This window comes from Loa loa, assembly GCF_000183805.2.
Source record: "Loa loa unplaced genomic scaffold supercont3.31, whole genome shotgun sequence".
NCBI classification, from domain to species: domain Eukaryota; kingdom Metazoa; phylum Nematoda; class Chromadorea; order Rhabditida; family Onchocercidae; genus Loa; species Loa loa.
In genome coordinates, this window is record NW_018108211.1 from 198,497 (window position 1) to 217,267 (window position 18,771).

The 18,771-nt window shown below is 35.0% G+C and overlaps 6 protein-coding genes across 6 annotated transcripts in view; 4 read left to right on the forward strand and 2 right to left on the reverse strand.

Annotated features, from left to right (window-relative positions):
- The window catches only part of LOAG_04408 (membrane protein), a 3,675-nt gene extending 2,906 nt beyond the window's left edge, over positions 1 to 769 (forward strand). Inside the window, exon 6 of the mRNA XM_020446587.1 lies at positions 544 to 769. Within this exon, the coding sequence (XP_020303099.1) occupies positions 544 to 676 (133 nt within the window). The 3' untranslated portion in view covers positions 677 to 769. The remainder of the gene's footprint in view (positions 1 to 543) is intronic.
- Positions 770 to 1,610: 841 nt separating this feature from the next.
- Positions 1,611 to 3,761, forward strand: LOAG_05982 (hypothetical protein). Its single transcript, XM_020447031.1, has 4 exons — positions 1,611 to 1,744; positions 2,472 to 2,675; positions 3,093 to 3,206; positions 3,449 to 3,761. Exons 1-4 carry the CDS (start codon positions 1,691 to 1,693, stop codon positions 3,587 to 3,589), a joined length of 513 nt encoding a protein of 170 aa, XP_020302693.1. The 5' UTR covers positions 1,611 to 1,690; the 3' UTR covers positions 3,590 to 3,761.
- An 820-nt stretch (positions 3,762 to 4,581) lies between these two features.
- On the reverse strand, positions 4,582 to 8,233 carry LOAG_05983 (AF2 peptide; the record flags this gene model as incomplete). Its single annotated transcript, XM_020447032.1, has 3 exons — positions 4,582 to 4,824; positions 5,600 to 5,726; positions 8,183 to 8,233. The coding sequence occupies 3 exons, from the start codon at positions 8,231 to 8,233 to the stop codon at positions 4,694 to 4,696; spliced, it is 309 nt and encodes a 102-aa protein (XP_020302694.1). The 3' UTR covers positions 4,582 to 4,693.
- A 2,482-nt stretch (positions 8,234 to 10,715) lies between these two features.
- Positions 10,716 to 13,874, forward strand: LOAG_05984 (IBR domain-containing protein). Its single transcript, XM_020447033.1, has 8 exons — positions 10,716 to 10,866; positions 11,292 to 11,539; positions 11,613 to 11,849; positions 12,082 to 12,163; positions 12,304 to 12,381; positions 12,522 to 12,663; positions 12,928 to 13,097; positions 13,297 to 13,874. Exons 2-8 carry the CDS (start codon positions 11,313 to 11,315, stop codon positions 13,543 to 13,545), a joined length of 1,185 nt encoding a protein of 394 aa, XP_020302695.1. The 5' UTR covers positions 10,716 to 10,866; positions 11,292 to 11,312; the 3' UTR covers positions 13,546 to 13,874.
- A 481-nt stretch (positions 13,875 to 14,355) lies between these two features.
- LOAG_05985 (pescadillo family protein) lies at positions 14,356 to 17,766 on the reverse strand (the record flags this gene model as incomplete). Its single annotated transcript, XM_020447034.1, has 11 exons — positions 14,356 to 14,502; positions 14,817 to 14,968; positions 15,081 to 15,247; positions 15,436 to 15,558; positions 15,678 to 15,904; positions 16,142 to 16,243; positions 16,597 to 16,663; positions 16,769 to 16,878; positions 17,171 to 17,305; positions 17,482 to 17,539; positions 17,636 to 17,766. 11 exons carry the CDS (start codon positions 17,764 to 17,766, stop codon positions 14,356 to 14,358), a joined length of 1,419 nt encoding a protein of 472 aa, XP_020302696.1.
- A 421-nt stretch (positions 17,767 to 18,187) lies between these two features.
- The window catches only part of LOAG_16960 (60S ribosomal protein L9), a 1,791-nt gene continuing 1,207 nt past the window's right edge, over positions 18,188 to 18,771 (forward strand). The window contains exon 1 of the mRNA XM_020449614.1: positions 18,188 to 18,538. Coding sequence (XP_020306826.1) covers positions 18,206 to 18,538 — 333 coding nt within the window. The 5' untranslated portion in view covers positions 18,188 to 18,205. The remainder of the gene's footprint in view (positions 18,539 to 18,771) is intronic.

An 18,771-nucleotide genomic window follows, 5' to 3' on the forward strand; every position in this document is an offset into this window, starting at 1 on the left:
AGTTACCAAAGTTCATCCTAAGATATACAGCGCAACTTTGTTATTCACAAATCAGCATAAGTAGTGTATTCTTAATTGAACGCTTCAATTAATTGAAGTTGATGTCTTCAGGGGTAAGGCTTCGTTCTTCCTGCCCTTCATATATTACCGATTTATAACGCTACGTTATGTGTCGCGCAGGAACCATTCTATAAGGTATTTCTTTTCCATCATTTATAGAAAATTTGACCATTATTGCGTTTTAAGTATTTGATTCAGAAAATGTTACGGGCGCTGCACGCAATCATAAATAGATATTAGATACTGCTATTACTACAAATGATCTGCTTCCATTTTAACTCACTTACATTCATATAAATATTGTATTAAGCTGTCTGAAGCAGTTAGGGATACTTCTGTTGATGGTGATATAATAGCTCAATATTTCGTCTGTTTGTTCCCTTTCTTTACTTTGTTACAGTGTTTTCCCATAGATATCGGAAACCATTAGGGATTAATCCATGGAAATTACTATTCGCAAATTTACTGATCATAGTTTTACAGATTGGTTTTCTACCAGCTTCGTGTTTCTCTTGAGCAAGCAGTGTCGAGTCCTAATTGTCCACAAGTGATCCGCAATGCAGTGCATTCCGTTATCAGTCTTACTTGTCGGCTCTGTCCTGCAACAGTTCAATAAAAGAAGCGTGATTTTCATACCGAAGAATTTCCAATTCCAGTTTTTTTATAGTTTTTAGTGTTACATTCAAATCAGCAGTTTTATGGATCACGCTTGATCTCTTCGTATCGTAAATGTTGATTGTGTTGACTTTACTTTTGCGTTGTTCTTCATTTGTGTTGTTAAACTTTTCCATCACTTATTGAAGTGTTTGTAATTCTCTTTCCTCAATTTCCATTTTATTTTAAAGACAAAATTTTTACTCCATCATAATTAATGAAATTTATTATGCAGTCCTGGTAGAAAAATTTTGGTAGCGAAGTTATTATAACGAGAGTATATTCTTTCACGTAATCTACCAGTTAAGGCGAGCTGCTCATCGCAGTTCGAAATCCCAAATGAGAATAGAATTGTTAATTCAGTCTGATATCAGTCAGTAATTTTTGAGGCAGTAGCTGCAGCATGGCTAACGTCTCGGCTTCTGGTAAAAGCTATAAAAATATGACTGGTAAGATTTGTTATTACCTTGTTGCTGTGAATGATAAGCGATTGATGTGGAACTAAACCAGTAATGCTAATAAAGATTTCCAGTAGGTGCATAAAGTGACTAACAATGCTTCTGAAAGATTTTCCGGGACTTGGTGATTCGTGAGGTTTGCTATCAGTTCATTTCTTGGATAGAGAACAATTTGCAAGGAGTGGTTTGTAATTAACGATTAACAAGTTAATTATTTAAAAAACGTGGGACCTGGTAATACTCTCCCTATTGATTTTCAAATAACTTCTTTATATATGGAGTACATGCTTCATTGTTGTATTACATCGCTGGGGAAGAATCACTGCAGGTGAGACGGTGAAGAATGGTCTATGAGCTAATTGCTATGCGTCCCCTTAGCGCCCAATCAGTGTGTCTCACTTTTACAAATATTGACACAATGATTCAGGTAGTAAAGCAAATGCATCACATTGTAAGCATTAGAGCATATTCTTCTTCACCGTGCATTACAGCATCTCATTTCTCTCATTTCAACCACAATGGTTCTCCCGACGCAATTGATTATTTGTGCAGCCATCAAAGTTCTCATTGTTGTAAGTTGTTTTCCTTATCAGGCACATGTAGGCATGAATTTACCTACATCTGTTTCTGGTACCTTCCCATTTGGCTATGATTTTGATGTAGGATGTCTAGATGGCTTAGGGGTGTTTTTAATCCATATTAATTCCTATATGTTAATTGATTACACTTGCGATTTAGTACATCATCTTTCTAGTAAGTTGTATGCTCTTAGGGGATGTGAATCAGTGTTGCATTTGAATTATTTGTATTAAAATATCCTACTGGAGAAGGGTTGTATTTTTCCATTTCTTAATTGTCATCTTAAGGTCCATAAACTATATCAAGGAGGGGTTTTGACTCTTACGCAATCTCTCGAATCATTTTGCATCAGTACTGAATGGCGATGAAAATTTTAATGACGATATCTGAAAAATAATACTAATTGAAAAAAAGTCAATGTTGGCGCAGTAGTAATTGGACGTGTAACTGTACCCCATTAGAGTCAGAAAACTGTAAAGCTGAAAGTTTTATCTTAATTTAATAAGACTTAAAATTGAACAGGCTCACGAAATAGAAGCTGTTATTTCACTTATGATTTTAATCGCGACAACAAAATAAGCTTGTTTGCGGTAGTCTTAAGGACATAAAAATTGTGTTTCTAAATTCGTAAATTTTTCTACAAATATTTTCTCCTCTCTTTCCTCTTTCCCTCGCTATTTAAAAACATCATCTTTGCAAAGTTCATTGCACTAATTTCAGATCCTGACAATAGTAGCATTGATTCTGCTCGATCCAGAATATACAGTGGCTTATATTTCAGTGAACTATGAAATTGTTCTCATTTATATCATTTCGTCACTTACCTTACTTTATTGCATCGTTTCCATTATTATGTATGTCATTGTGCACCGTCAAAAAATGGGCGAAAGAAGAGCGGTATCTCTTACAAACTGCTCTATCACTGCAAGTTTATTTGTTTGTTTTCCCGGAATTGCCAAGTTTCTTTTTTTTATTAGATTTCCCGCTGAAAGTAGCCCCTTTTATACTAACCATTCCAAGACATGAGAAGCCATTAAATAAATGCAAACAACAAAACGGCAGAGTGACTATAATGAAGGACTTTAACCTGCCAAAAATCGAGTTATCTTTTATGTTTTCCTAGAGAATTCCGGGATGTTCGTCTTTTACATGAGATTACATAGGAGTTTGCTGAATTACTTCAAGTACTGAAATATAAAATGAATTCCGTTATTGCTATTAGTATACATATCTGACTGAGGAAAAATGCGATTAGAGTATTTATCTTTGTCGATTGTTACATGGGTATTGATCTGATCATGTATCAGGGATGAATTTAACCATCGGCAGCTTATAATTCAGGAAGTGGTATTCGCCGGTGCAGGAATGATTGCATGGATGCTAGTATGCGGTATCGGTGGAACTATTTCTCAACGAACTATCATCGAAACAGGAGAACGTTTCGGATGGATTGCTGTAGGTTTTTTCGCAATTTGCCATAAGTTTTCCAGATTTAATTGATATCTTAAAGACTGAACAGTATATGTTCACCTTTATAAATTATCTTTCTTTGCAAAAGTTTAAAAGCATTTCAACTTTTCGCATGCTTCATTTTTCCAGAATTATTCGGTATGTTTAAAGAGAAAAGATATATATTGCTTTTTGATAATATCAGTTATAATCATATTCTGATCTTTTATAACCTATCATAATTACAGGCCTGTGCTGGTATCATTGTATCACTATATCTGGCGATAATGGCACTTTTTTGTCTGAATCTTATAACGGAGAAAGTGTTCAGTCCAGAACGGAACAATAAATATGTTAGCGCACATTATCCTCATAATTCGAGGATATGAATGATACAGCTATTTGCGAATTGATTCCAAAAATGATAATCGCTTCGAACATTGTTCACTTTTCAAGGTTTAGCTATTGTCTACTGGCAATTATGATTACTTCTATGCACTTATATCTACATGTGTAACCATATATATGCATGTGTGATGTATTATTATTACTATTACTGACTACTGACTATTATGTTATTCACTTTAATGATTTGATTGTTGATAACAGAATTATCTGTTAGCATCAACTCAATTACAAAAAAAGCATATCTCATCCCGTCATTCAGTTTATTTGGATATTCTATTTTGTTAATGATCTTAGCTGTTATCAGTTAGTTTTTCCCTGGAAATTGGTGTTTAAATGGAAAAAGTTTAAAAAGAGGAAGTTTGTTTGGATTAGATGATTTACGTCATTTAGGGTTCACTTTTACGATATTTGAATGTGTGGTGATTTTATCGATCCCGTCATATTTGCGATTTGCACTTTTTACTCTTTCCTGTTTAGTGTTCGCTGATAATGCGATATCCTTTATCAGTATTTTGAAGAATTCCCTCGTTAACTAAAGATTGGGAAGCGTACTATCAAAGCATTAGAAGTTCTACCTGCTATATTCGATGTGTGTGTATGTATGTATGTATGGTGTGTGTGTGTGTGTTTGTGTGTGGCTGGGTGTATGTATGTGTGTGTGGCTGGGTGTGTGTGGTGTGATACGCTACCTGATAATAACGCTGTTCCTATCGAATATGGCCATTCATAGTCGCTTTTGTCTAATTAGTTATTCATTCTTTAAAAAAAACATATTCTCCGACATACATGTCCAGAGTAGCTTCTCACTCTTATCCAATCTAGAAAGGTGGGAATAATTTTGGGACAACAGGGTTTTGATCGATTTCTCTTGAATTATGACTTAAACATTATCGTTTTAATACTTTTATCCCTTTCAGTAGTAAATACTGGTAATCCATGTGTGATAAGGAAATGTAACTTTGCATTTATTGATGTGAACTACTTTTGGAAATAAATGCCATATATGGAAAACATTGCAATGATTTACAACATATACATAAATGAAATCCAGAAAAATAATGGATGCAATGGGAACTATGACTCAGCTACTTTCGACCAAATCTTAAGTATTCATGCTTCCTCTTCCCGAAACGCAAATACTCGTGTTTTCTCTTACCGAATCGCAGATATTCATGCTTCCTTTTTTCGATGTCCTGAACGTCGTCCATTGTCACACCTGTAATCACACTATAACATTCAACCAGTTGGCATAGATTGTTTAGCGTTCAAAACAACTCTATTGGTGGTTAGCAGAATCTCAACAAATGATAGAATTGATTGTTTTGGACATTTGAATCTAAAGCTACAAAGATTAAGGTGCACAATAAACAACTCTGCTACAAGAATGTTTTATTTTGATTTTGTTTTTTTAAATATTTCAATATTTTATTTTGATCCAGATCAATCGATGGTAAACTCTTTTAATTTTTAAAAAGAAATTTTGATATCAAAAAAATGCAAAAAAATTTTAAAAAAAAGAAAAATTTTTTAATTTTAAAAGAAATTTTAATTTTAAATTTGAAAATTTAAATTTATTTTGAGTTTTTTGTCTAATTGTTATAAAATAAAAAGTTGGATGGTCACTTTTCAAATTTTCTTTAGAGTTCATTTACTACAACTAAAATAGATTTTAGATCCGAGAATCGTTTCTGGAAACCTAATTCTCATCAAATGCGAAAAAAAAACTGATTAAATGCGTAGAATTAAACGGTATTTGAATTTTCGGTTATTTGTGTTAATATTCCAATATTTATGTCTACTCATTAGAACAGAATTCCAGATTGCTTTTGTTTCAAAACTAGTCTTCAATAGCTAAAACACACACTAAATGAATTACTCCACTTCCTTTGTTAAACTAATTGCTTTTTAGAGAACAATGGAAACATGACGTTGAAATAATCGTCAGGAAAAGGAAATTACTCAACGTAATTCCTAGAATTGTTAGATTGTACCTTCGTTAGCCAAAAGTTTCTCTACATCTTTAGAAACAAAAGTGCCAAGCTGAGCCAATAATGATGAAGTTTCATACATTTGACATAACAACACCTTGTCATTTTCTTCAGTAGATGATGCAAATACCTGAAACCAATAAATCAACCGCACATCATGATTTTTACACTTTATTTTAATTACAAAATAAGTTGCAAAAAAATTTGAACAAAATTCATGCAATATAATGAAATAATTCTCAAAAATGAAACATAAAGAGATATCAAATTGCAAATTATTTCCCGCTTTTGCTTAAAATATGCGACATATAGTTGTTTTCTCTTGAGGACAGGGTTGTTGTAGGAAATTACCGCCGCTTCATTAAGATTGTCCCACTTCAAACTAAAAAACAGTGAATGGAATTTAGATAAATCTCCTGAAATCTTTTCCCTTCCCCTCTTCTCCGGCTAGTCTCTTGAATTAGGCTTTTATAAACATGCGACACTGTTGTATTTACTGCTTCCTCTACCAGGACACAGATGGCTTTCCAGTGTTTGTTATTGCCAAACTATTCGTTATCCAAACTCACCATTTGCTAATTATATTGAAATATGCATTTGGGAACAAACAGTTTGAGAATTCACTATCCCCGGCAATTCTTATATTATTGTCCCTCAGAAGATATCCAATGGGAAGATTGTTACATTGTTAAACTGTATTCATTGTTATGGTCATATTGGATTCCAGAAACAATTAGATATATGGTAGATTTTGAATGTCTAGTTTTCGGCTTGTCCAGCATCTGATTCTTTGGTGACTTTTCTCTATATAATAATAACTTTGCGATAAATGTTAGGCAACTCTTAGATAAAAATAACAAATCTGTGATTGTCTAAAAGAATTCCCACCTCTCTATCCTTTTCACTGCTCGGCAATCTAATGCATCATCATAAATATTCAACAAGAAAGAGGAAGACTAGTTGGCCAGTGTTCAACAAATGACTTACTTTATTATGGGTAGCAAACAGTATATCTTTAATTCAAGACCGTCAAAAAAAGGCAATAAATCCTTTTGTTTCATTTGTTTTGAATATTATGCACACATAAATATGCGAACCTTTTTATTGAAACCGAAAATTCGGAATTCACAGGTAAATAGGCATACTGTTAAGCATCTTTAAAAGATACTCTGTTCCTAATAAGTTGAATGTTCTCCTGCTTTATTCAAAAACCTAGCAGTCTATTTTAAATACAGTCTTATTACTTAATCATCCAAACTTTTTCCACTTATAAACCAAGACTTAGTTCAAGAATTCATGTCACAGTGAAAAGAAATGAATGAGAACTCAACTCAACAAGGTCAAAGTGATTGAAAAAAGGAAAAAAAAACTGCTGTATTCGATGAAATTTATGAAATCCGTGAATGTCTGTGCTGTAAAAATCAGTAGTTCGAGCAACGTGAATTCTGCAGCAAAATGATTGAATGGAAGCATTTTTGAAATTCGACTTATCGACCGAAATTAATAAATTTCGAAGAATTGCTTCTTTCAATTTGTCCATATATTAAATGCACAATCTTTTATGCATGAAAATTCCACAAGTCAATTTTTTCTAAATATCTCTACCACCAAAACAGAAATTTCGATATGAAGGAAAAAGAAGAAATTACCTATCAATTTTAAGCAAGTGAAACATTTTCCTTGGAAATTTACCTTTTCCAGTATTTCTGCGAAGCAAACGTTGTTGTTGGAAACTTTATAAAATGGATTATCGTATATTTGTTTGGAATGAAAATTGTTCAATTAGAAAAATTTTCAGTTGTAGAAAAAAAATGCTTCACTGGAAGTTAATTTTATTTGATATGGTCTGAATCAAAAAGATCTAATCATGTGCTATTATCTTGTTTAAAAAGGAGCCGTTAAAATTGAAGATTCATTTTAAGACAACAGAATCAATCCTGTTTGAGCCATAAATTTCACCATCAACACTGGAAATTATTCAAAATCCATTTATATAATGTAATATAAAAGCTTTCAAAAGTCTGGTTCAAAATTTAGCTGAAAATAATGCAAATGGGCAAATGGATCACTTTTTTTTCTTAGCTTCAAAAGAAATACTTGGCGAAAATTTAATGAAAGATATATATCCTTTGGAGGCAAGATCTGCTTAACAAATGCCTGATAGAATTTCCTTGTTCGATCATGTTCTATGTTGGTATCCATTTTAAAAGGAAATGAAAATCAGAACTGGAATAAAACTTGAAATACCCCGAATGGACATCACTAAGTTGTTGGAAGAATGAAAGTTTGCCAATATGCAAAACGCTTTGTCAAAGATTGAAAAGTTTTCCCGAAAAACGGAAAAAAAAAAGCCTGAGGACGCCTTTTTGAACTTTTTTTTATAAACAGCACTTTCTGGGTAGTGTCTATTCAGCAGCAAACAGATTTACTAATACCACTTGTTGATAAAGAAAACGGTGACACTATCATTCACCTGACAATGACATATCTATTGATGAAATACACACACAAGATAGACTAACACTGACATAATAAACAAGGTAGACTAACACTGATATGATAGAAGCGAAAGGAATAAATTGGTACCTGCGAACAAGTTTGTAACTGTCCCGTTGTATACTGTACACAACTGGACATCATCAATGCAGCGATAAGAATGGAGGAACAGAGGTGTTGGAAGAGACCTTTCATCTCGAAATTTAGATGACAGTGTTAGCGGCGATACTGATGATGATGATGATGCTTTTGATATAATGGCTTCAAAAAGCCGAGTCGAGGACCATTACATATATTCGTTGGCTAAGGGCTTTGGAAGTCAGGAGGTGGGCTTGGATTACGATAACTAAAGCCAAACTCCCCAGGGGTGGGACTTTCATTTCTTCTTTTTTACTTTTCTTTCTCTCGAATGTGATACTTTGCAAAATGTAATTAAAAGTGTGAAAGAAGGACAAGGAAGAAATGGCCAGCCATGCATTCTTCCATCATTTTGGCAGTTGAGCTTAGGATGATTGTGATCATTGGAGCTGGACCAGAAAGGAGCATTTTTTGTCGATATTAACATCAAATCCTTTGAATATCATGGGGTCTCGTTTAGATTTCATTAAACAAATTAATTCTTTTTTTTTCTTCTCCTTTGTCCTTTCGCTTCTCAAGAGATCTATGTGGTTTAGTGGCCAAGCAAATATATCAAAAAAATTTGGTTGATTATAAAGGATCAACTATTTGGTCTTCATGATGAAGATGCCAAGAGTTTGGCATCTCTTGAAGTGTGAATAACAGTGTCTACAGTAATAATGATGCTGATTCCTACTAGGCTTAATTTTTAATTCGAAATGGCTTAATTCCAATGGTTCGATAAGGGAAAGCTTAACAATCGGGCTACATATTCTACGGAGTACAGGATCTAAAATTAATAATGAAATGGAAAAGTTTAGCCTCAAATATAAATCTTGGGAATGTGATATATCACGAGGGTTTCTTCCGATCTTATGAAACAAAAACTAGGCAATCTAGGCAATCTCGGTCTCAATCTCGATGGCTACACCGAGATATTTAAATATATTAATGTCAGTTTTTCTTAGCCAAGTATCAAGACTAGTGTAAACATGAACCTTCTGATATTCAATCATGTGAATAGAAAATTAAGAAAAATCGCTGTCATACTGTGAATTATTTTTCAACTGTATTGAATTCATTAATGACATCATCTCCAACTTGAAAATCACTTCAGTTTTGCTTGAATATTGAAAATGAAACATAAACACTCTCCATCAGGATGTAAGCCAGCCATATTTCATTTTAAAATTGAAGTTATCCTTCCATATTCTTTGCAATGGATAGTTTGTAGGAAAAATCCAAATAAGAAACCAATAAGAAGAAACTCCACACAAATGTTCATTAGAGTGATCGATGATCCAGCAGTCTGATAACCCATCAAATCAGAAGAAGTCACAGTTCTACGGATGTGATCCTTAATGTTAATTCTGGGAAAGGACCGAACCTGAGAGGCCAGTGTCATCAGAAAAGTTTGGGAAGTAAAAAGCCCATTCAAAGTAAAGCAAAGCTTGAGTAAAGTAAAGCTCGCTTAATATGTTTTTGCTTGTAGAACCTTTGGAAACTTATCTTTTGAAGTTATTTAATCCCATTCTAAATCCGGAAATATCGTCACTACAAACGAAACCTTGGTGAAATTATAGTAGGAACTGGGAATGAGTCTTAGCTTTCCTAATGGAAGCAATCCTTATGGCTACTTAGTTACAATCCATTACCCTTGTTACTTTTCACGAGCACACAAAATGCATCAGAAAAGTCGCTCAAAAAAGACATTAAGAGGACATTCAATTTCGCTGGCTACTTAGTTCTTAGCCCAAGCCATTTCTCAATTCCTATCTTCTTCACAATATAATCAGCAATCCTCTGAAAAACTAAAATTGATCTTTCTATACTACCGGTGGGAAACTTTGCAGAAAATCGCGCCGCCTGATTTGCTGCTGACAAAATACCGGTTGCTAACGAAACAAATTTCTCACTAATTCCAAGAATCTATTTCTAGGAATTTAACAGGGATAATGTTGTTTTCCTCTAAATTTCTTAGACATGCAATACGTTTTACTCTATCTAACGCGCCGATAACTTCAGAGTTTTACTTAATAATATTAAATTCAATTCGTTTATAAGTCCACATTTTTTCAACCTTCAGCAGCAATTCTTCACTTTATGCAACGAATTGAAACAAAGAAAATAAGCAAATGAGCTGTTTTTAAACAAGTTTGAATTTTGGCGATTTCTTTATGATGACTAGGAAAAATCATGAGACTTGAAATTTAGGTATTAATCAATATTATCAAGTAGGTGGACAATCCGTAGTTGCATATTATGCGTGCATCGTACTTGCTGTGCATGTTACATGCATGGTGCATGCGTATATCCGGAGAAAGCTGCAGGATGGCAAACAGTAAACGGAACAGCAGTAAGGTTTTGGATAGAAAGAATACAACGGACCGCGAAAATTCTTCTTTTCCCTTATCGCAGCAAACTGTTTGAATCTCGTCCATCTTTACAGATGATACTCTCAGATAAAGAACAACTTAACGCCCCATGCGAATCACAGGAGAAAAAAGCAATACATCAATAAATTTCCGGGAATTTATAAAACTGTCACCACCTCTTTTCTTATATACGAGAGAGACATATTTCGGGTATACGTTGTTGTCTCTTCTTAGTGATAAATTCTCTAAAAGGATACCATCTGCTACTGTTCATCCTCGAAGGTAGGATTTCGTTATGTTATACGTTCACTTATTTTGCGCCAATGTCATTTTATGCTTTATATCCTTTTGAATCTTTTCATAAGTGGTAGAACATACACATATATACACACACAAACACATACATACATACACATATACAGAACATAATTGGAGCGTTCGAGAGTTCAGGGTATAGCTAAAACAGTGTTTTAGAAAAGTTTGGTTGCGGCCTGATCGATATGAACCCATTTATTTCGTAACGACCTAAAGGGTGTGAAACTCAAGGAGGTTAATGCTTAGAAGAGTTCCACTCTAGCGGTAGTCAGGCTTCTTTTGAAGTGACTATTCAAAGACAAGTGGAAGTCGTATCTGTTGGTAAAGCTGTCAAAGATAAAGCTGTTCAAGCATATTTTCAGAATTCTTTTTAATTCAAGTCCATTTGACAGTTCTTTCTCGCAAACGATGAAATGCAACTGTTGATTACGGTGTGGAATCGAGAGCCATGGTATAGAAGCCGTATCGGTCGATCCAGAGATATTGTTGTCGAGGTGGATGACTGTGATACTGTTGGTGACGTTGCAAACAAGTTGTCAGCTAGACTTGGCATTCCGCATTCTAACTTTCTCCTCATTCTTTGTGGAAATAAATTGACCAACGACACACCAATCAGTGCTCTATTTCTCGGACCACAAACGTAAATTTCTAGTTTTTGTTTATTTCCCTTTCTTTTTTTATTAAATTCTCACTTCATTTCCACTATTTTGTAGTTCGCTAACAGCAGTGGTCACTCAACTGTGTTCATCAGAAGAAGAGGCGAAGCAGAAAAGTGAATCGTCGTCATCTCTCGCAAATAACAGATCATCTGAAATCACATCATTTAAGGTCTTTTGTAAAAATTGCAGTTCGTTGAAGGATGGCAAATTGCGGGTTTACTGTGCTGAATGTTCGTCCAGTTCATTGATTGTAATTAGAGAGCCTTCTAGTTGGAAGGACGTCCTCTCAATGTAAGTCATTGCTTTCGTCTTCTAATTCTTAAATAGATTGTTTACCACTGTAATAATGTGAAGTTTTTGAGAGAGGATGAGAATAACCTGGTGTTTGTAAATGATGGTTTCATTGAGATAGGATTGTTTGAAGGTAGGATTGGGCAGGATTTTTTATCCATGAAAATTTGAACAACGAGCAAGAAGAATTTGAGTAGTAGGCAATTTCAGTTTTTTTTTTCTTTTTTTGTAGAAATACCATACAAACCGACTGTAAAGATTGTGGGAAAGAGACGACAGCACGTTTTTGCTTCAAATGTACCGATTGTGGCCAGGTATGACATTGATTCTTTTCCTCAAAGTACTGTTCGATCATTCATTGGAGCTCATCTTTTGAAAGTCTCTTATTACCATTATAGCCATTAGAAATTGTTATGGATTTCTATTTCATGATGTGTAATATCGTCAGCTTTAGATAGCAATACCGCTAACGCATGTTCGAAATTCCCATGGATTGGGCAGTTGTTCGATATGTTTTGATTCGCATATGAAGGTGAATTTCGTGCTTCTCACTGAAATTAGTCACTAAATTTACCTTATCTAGAAGCGATAAAAAAGTTTGCATTATTTTAGAAAGGATTTATTGGGAACTTCTGGTCAGGTTCACGTATTCTTTGTGCTTCATTTTTGCAGACTGTTGTACAGTTGAACTGTCATCATCACACATGCGTGGAATGTTTCTCAACCTATATCAAAAAAGCTTTTGCTGAACATCAATTCGAATTTATTCCACCAAACGGTTATACCGTCGGTTGTCCGGTCTACGACTGTCGTGGTTGGTAGCAGATGTAATTACTCATAGTTTATTTTTAGAAATATTCGCAATTGTAGACGGTATGGACTCTTCCCATTTCTGATTTCATAAATGTTAATTCTTGAAATTCTGTAAACTGTTACTGTGAAAAAATTGAATTTGAAGTGCTAAAAAAGTGCTATCATTCATGTTCGTTGCAAAATGCAGAAGTTTTCTGGTAAGAAAATGAGTTTAATCAAAGAAGTTAATAATGTGTAGATTTGTACTGATTTCCATAGTTTATAGGATGTGTTGTCGACGCACATTGTTTTTATCTATTGGGCAAATCGAATTATAATGAATATCAGCGACAGGCAGCAGAACGTTTCGTTATTCTGGAACGAGAAGGAATGTTTTGCCCAAGAGCAAACTGTGGTGCTTCTTTCCTGTGGGAGTTTGATCCAACAAATCCTAAGGTGTGCCAGTACACTGATTCGATGCGGGGCGTATTGTAGCAGTGTGTGGTACATATCTGGAAGATTGTAGCAGTGTGTGGTACATATCTGGAAGATTGTAGCAATGTGTGGTACATATTTCTTTTTCCATTTCTTTCACGATTACAGTTTTGCCAGTTGTTCATCTCCAAAGGTTTAAGGCAAAAAGTATGTTTTCTAGATAACTTGTCCGGAGTGTTATTTTTCGTTTTGCGGCTTGTGTCGACAGTTAGAATGTATTTGTTTGGAATCAAATGCAACTAAGAAGATCATCGAGCGTACATGTCGTAGATGTCCTTCTTGTGGTTCTCCAACAGAGCGAAATGGTGGCTGCGCTCACATGCACTGTGTACAGTGTGGTGAGCATTGGTGCTTTTTATGCGTCAAATCATGGAGTGAAGATTGTCAGTGGAATCACTGGTTCGACTGATGTATTTTTTTCTTTCAAACATAATTGTTTCTTTATTGTTAGAACTAAATATCTGATGACGCAGTATACATGAAAATCTTATGCGAGTGAAAATATGATGTGAAACTTCGTCTTATTTCGGGAGTTTCACCTATCTAGTTTGAACGTTTTCCAGTATGGAAGGTTCAAAATTTTTTCTCAACTAGGAGTTACAGAAATCGTATTCCTATCATAAAAACTGTTGTGTTTGTTATTGTATCTCCATGAGCTTTATTTTTCAATAATTCTGAAAAAGAAGTCCGGAAGCGGGAAGCGCCATATGTTAGCAACTGTTATTTTGCAAACTAATCTACAATTTAAATTGGAAGTACGCAAATGACATCAGTGACATTTTGCTGGCTAGCATAAACCGCTTTTTTCTGAATATCTAGTGCTGCTGATCTTATATATATATATATATATATAATCCCATTTCATGCTGGGACGACTCAATTTACTTAAAAATTTTGGTTTAGTTTCCTTTGCGGTCCTCCTGATTATCTTTCCGTACCTCAAAGACTTTGAATGCAGACTTATGGTTTCATCGGTAAATATATGGATTTTTAATGGTATTTCCATGTTTTTTAAAAATTTGCTGTATCGAAATGCGAACGCTAGTCAATACCAAGGCATAAATATATGATTTGACCAGGCTAAATGCCAAAATGTTCACTGTACTAACCTCTATGATTGCTTGCTTTTCAAAAATCAACAATAAATCAGATCTGATTGTGAACATCGAATACTTTACAACCATTTATTCTAGAGTTTTAACAAATACAATGTCAACTGTCAATTCGTTTTTTCCAACATTTTCAATCTTTTCTCATTTAACTTTTTTTCTTCGTGGACTCGGCGTTTAATTCCTCGCTTGATTTTGGAATAAACTCGCCTACGTTTTTTTGGTATGAGCATTTCACGTAGTTTGAGTTCATGTCCCTTAAAAACAAAGTATTTAGTTCGGGAAGAAGTCTCAGTCAACTTTACATGCTTCCACAAAATCTATGTAGCCATCGTTCAGAGCACGTTGAATGCTCTTTATCTTCAAAAATATTAATTGCGAATAACACTTGGAATTTCTGAGCATTGTATAGCTCAAGTTCTGAATTACAAAAAATACTTGCAGAATCCAGTTTAAAGTGCTACTGAAGTTAAAAAGGTAGAGTAGTCGAGTCTAACTTCCAATATATCTAACTTTTCTTTTTAGAAGGGGTGGATTGAATATTATTGAAGATAAGAGTAATCATTTTCACCTCTTCATTTAGCTTCTTCTGTAAATTCTCTTTATGCATTCGACCTTTGTTAACGTTCATAGTTGGTACTTCCTTTTCTTTTTGAACTTTTTTCTTTTCTCGTATCGTACTTTCCCTCTCAGTTTTCATTCTGCTGGTCGCGCTTGACGATGCTAAAAATTAGGATTTATTACTTGATGTTATTTGATGTCATAGTGGTTTAATCATTACCTCGAAAAAGTATTTTTTTGGAACTTTCCCTAATATTAGTTCTAGGAAAAGCACCTTTGCTTAACAGCTTTAACTGTTCGAGCTGTTCTTCGTAAGTATTGTAGTCACTGGAAAAAGGTGACAAATGAGGTGGCAGTATTGCACCGGGAAGGTACTTCTTCACTTGAAGACAAGTTCGTTTATTAAAACTATCGAAAACCCACTGCGGTTGTACATAGCACCTGCAAATTTTGATATACAGAAGAAATAACACCAAAGTTTATTCAATGCAACATTTTACCCTGCCGAGATATTTGTTGAGCGAACAACATTATCTCCTATAAGTGTTGATTGACAGACCATTTCATTTCATCTGTAATCTAAAGAGAAGGTGATAAAAAGGGCTGCAAGATGGTAAGAACTGAAATACCTGCTGAGATTTCTGTGACTGTCAAGCAATGGCCTGTCTACTATTTGGTGTGTAATCTGAGCATCATTTTCACAATATTGTGCCGCTGGACAATTTTCCCAAGAAACCAAGCCACCACAACTTCTGTAAAATGCAAGAAAATTGTAAGGGAATTTCATGACCTAAATGAGACTGGAAGCATTGCGTCATACTATCAAATAAACAGTGGACATAAAGACATCTACGGAAATCGAGAAAGTAACCTTATAATAATTGCAAGAACATCTTTTGGAACTTCACGATTTAACCAAAAACGATAGTTTGCAAACAGCTGTTTCCTCTTTTCGACGTCACACAGTTTTTCACTGAGTTCATTGTTGACTGCATCATCGATACTGACATCAATATGTTCCTCATAACTGTCAAATCTCGATAGCGGACAAGCTAAGCTATACACTTTTCCTTCTTCAGTTTGGTCGTCATCTTCAGACTAAATCTTTTCAAACTTACACAGGAATTGAAAGCAAAGTCCATTTTTGGCAAGGTCCCAATTTCTGAGATGAATGGGACTTAGAAATGGTGAATATAATATAAAAACAACCTTGTTTGACTTGAAAGCAAGTTTAGGCGGGTAAAAAAGTCCGATCGACTGATAAAGTCGGAAGTTGACGAATTCGAGCATTGTAACATAGAATTCTGCGAATGTTGCCATCACGGAAAAATCTACCTCGCTTACATGTCCCACGCCTCTGTCATGACCCACAATCCACGTTACTCGTTCGCCCATCACTTCTGCTTCATAATAGATCCCCTTAATCGAGACAAAAACCTGAAATATAGATTTTTCACATTTCCTGGTAATAACTCCTCCGTTAACTATCTGAGCTTCATTGAGTTATGAAATGATGCTAAGTTAAACAGTGTCGGAATCTATCAGATTGTCGTCAATACCGCTAATGACTGGTGAATTAGACCAAATAGAAAATGTGCAACTCGGCGAAGCAACAACCGTAAAAACATGAAGGATAAATTTGTTGAATTGGAAAAGGTGGACAATTGCTATGTAAGATGGCTAAACTTGTTGAGAGAATTCGATTCGATGATATAATGGTTGAATTCTGCAGTTAGTCTCCGAGATGAAGCTATCAAAGAGCTAGTAATAATTTTTGTGTGAGGCAAAACTGCAAAAGCAAACAGCAAACATAGTGCATCATCCAGATCTCGTAGTGCTGACTCAAACGTTGGATATCTGCAAAAAGATATAGAAGTCTTGAAAAAAGGTGTAAAAAATATATGTGATGTGCAGACAGCCTACCAAACGTCAGAAAACTTTCGAAACGGCCAAATAAAATACCTTTCTTTCACAATATGATCCAGTTGATATTCAGGGCGTCTTTCGTATAATTTCTTGACGCGTTCTTCATCTCGTTTTACTTTTGCCGTAGTTAGCTTTTTCAAAAATATCTGAAAGATGTAAAGAAATAATATAAAGTGTTTTGTTTCAGTTAAACTAATACATAAAGTCGTCAATATGTGATTTTAATTCCTAGGCAAAACCAGACCAGCAGAACCTTGAAAAAAGCTCTGCGTTAATCATCAGAACATCTCGCTCAATCCATTCTACCCAGATTTAGAAGGATAAAAGGAAATGACATGCCTTATATTCTCGGAATTTTCTAATGATCGGTTCAGAAGCCAGAAAGTTGATATCTTTAGCATAATAGTACACTCGATTTTCTGTTGATCCCTTGTTAACTTTCTTTTTATGCAAAGGCTCATGAGGATAAATCCCCTTTAGAATACAAAGGCGACGAAAATCCTTCAACGACAGCTGCAGTTTTTTCAGCGCTCGCCCTCGAGTAATGTAATTAGTAGCAGCTCCGGATTCGTACTGAAAACGGTACTTTATAAAAGCTGAACATTCTCATATATACATAGCTGATATATCTGATATACATAGCAACAAGTTTTGATGCCGCGCGCAAGTTTCCTGCTAATTTTTGGGCAAACTGAGATGAAAAGCATCGGAAGAAAGTCTAAATAAGTGATGATCTGGGAAGACATTACCTTCTTTTTGATGCGCATGGTTCGCTTTAGATTGTTTGCTAGTGATCTTTCTTTGATCCTACAAATAGATATTAGAAAAATAGGGAACAAAGCATCGGCAGTCCTTATACAGGTTTATTTTCCTTATCCCCTTACCTCTCAAAATAGGATAAACGAAGAATGATAAATACGAAGAATTGCTATTCTACCAGGCCACAGTGAGATACTAAATGTTGCACTAGGGCCCGTTCGTGTGACAAATGGTCGGTATGGGCATGTTTGTAGGTCCCACTGATTGGCAGGCATGGCCGAGATTGTGTCAGGCAGGCCGGTCTGTCAGTTCGTGAGAATTCGGTGTTGGGGGTTTTTTCTGTTGCCTTATTCCGATGGCTAAGAGTTTGTCCAGCGATTACGCTAGTCTGAAGTGCAATTCGTTTTCTTATTGACTGGATAGAAATATGAACGGGAGCTAAAGACTAGTCTGCTCATCATATTGTTCTCCGCTGTATCACTCAGCTAAGTACGAGATGATATGTTCTAGGTTGGATTACTGTGATTTGAGGATGGCTCGAACTAAATAAGTATGTGAAGCCTTCATATTAATAGCTAATGTACTAGTAGATACGCCACTTTCTCCATTTTCACGTATAAGTGACATTTGTTTTGTGCGCTCATTAGTAATTTTGATTTCGACCGAAGAAATTAACCATCGCACTTAAAATAAATGAAATTTCAGTGGTAAAGGATGAAACTCATCGAAGCACACGACACAGTGAAGTTCCCGGAAGGTGTTACATTCTCAGTCAATAAACGGGTGGTCACCGTCAAAGGTCCTCGTGGTGTACTTAAGAGGGATTTCCGACACTTGCATATGGAAATCGAGAAGATTAGTAAGAATACAGTCCGTGTGAGGAAATGGTTTGGAATACGGAAAGAAGTCGCTGCTATTCGCACCGTTTGCTCTCACATTGAAAATATGATCAAAGGTGTTACTAAAGGATTCCGATATAAGATGCGGTCGGTGTATGCCCACTTTCCTATCAATATCTCGCTTCAGGAGAAGAACACCATCGTTGAGGTAAGGTCTGATCGACTTCATCTAATAACTTACATGCATCTGCTTGACTCATCTTGGCTCTCATCTCGCCAGTAGTAAGTAATTGAATGTAAATAAAGGCTCCTGTCGCATTAACAAGAGAAATTCGAAAAAGGAAATAATGCTGAGAGACTTCAGTTACATGTATATATACATATATATATATATACATGTATATATATATATATATATATATATATATATATATATATACA

Bases quoted from the DNA above. Each gene is read 5' to 3' on its own strand.
- LOAG_05982 (XM_020447031.1), top strand. From the start codon at position 1,691: ATGGTTCTCCCGACGCAATTGATTATTTGTGCAGCCATCAAAGTTCTC. The intron at 1,745-2,471 runs GTAAGTTGTTTT...CACTAATTTCAG, and splicing joins CCATCAAAGTTCTCATTGTT to ATCCTGACAATAGTAGCATT. The intron at 3,207-3,448 runs GTAGGTTTTTTC...TCATAATTACAG, and splicing joins AACGTTTCGGATGGATTGCT to GCCTGTGCTGGTATCATTGT.
- LOAG_05984 (XM_020447033.1), top strand. From the start codon at position 11,313: ATGCAACTGTTGATTACGGTGTGGAATCGAGAGCCATGGTATAGAAGC. The intron at 12,164-12,303 runs GTATGACATTGA...CGTCAGCTTTAG, and splicing joins AATGTACCGATTGTGGCCAG to ATAGCAATACCGCTAACGCA. The intron at 12,382-12,521 runs GTGAATTTCGTG...TCATTTTTGCAG, and splicing joins GTTTTGATTCGCATATGAAG to ACTGTTGTACAGTTGAACTG.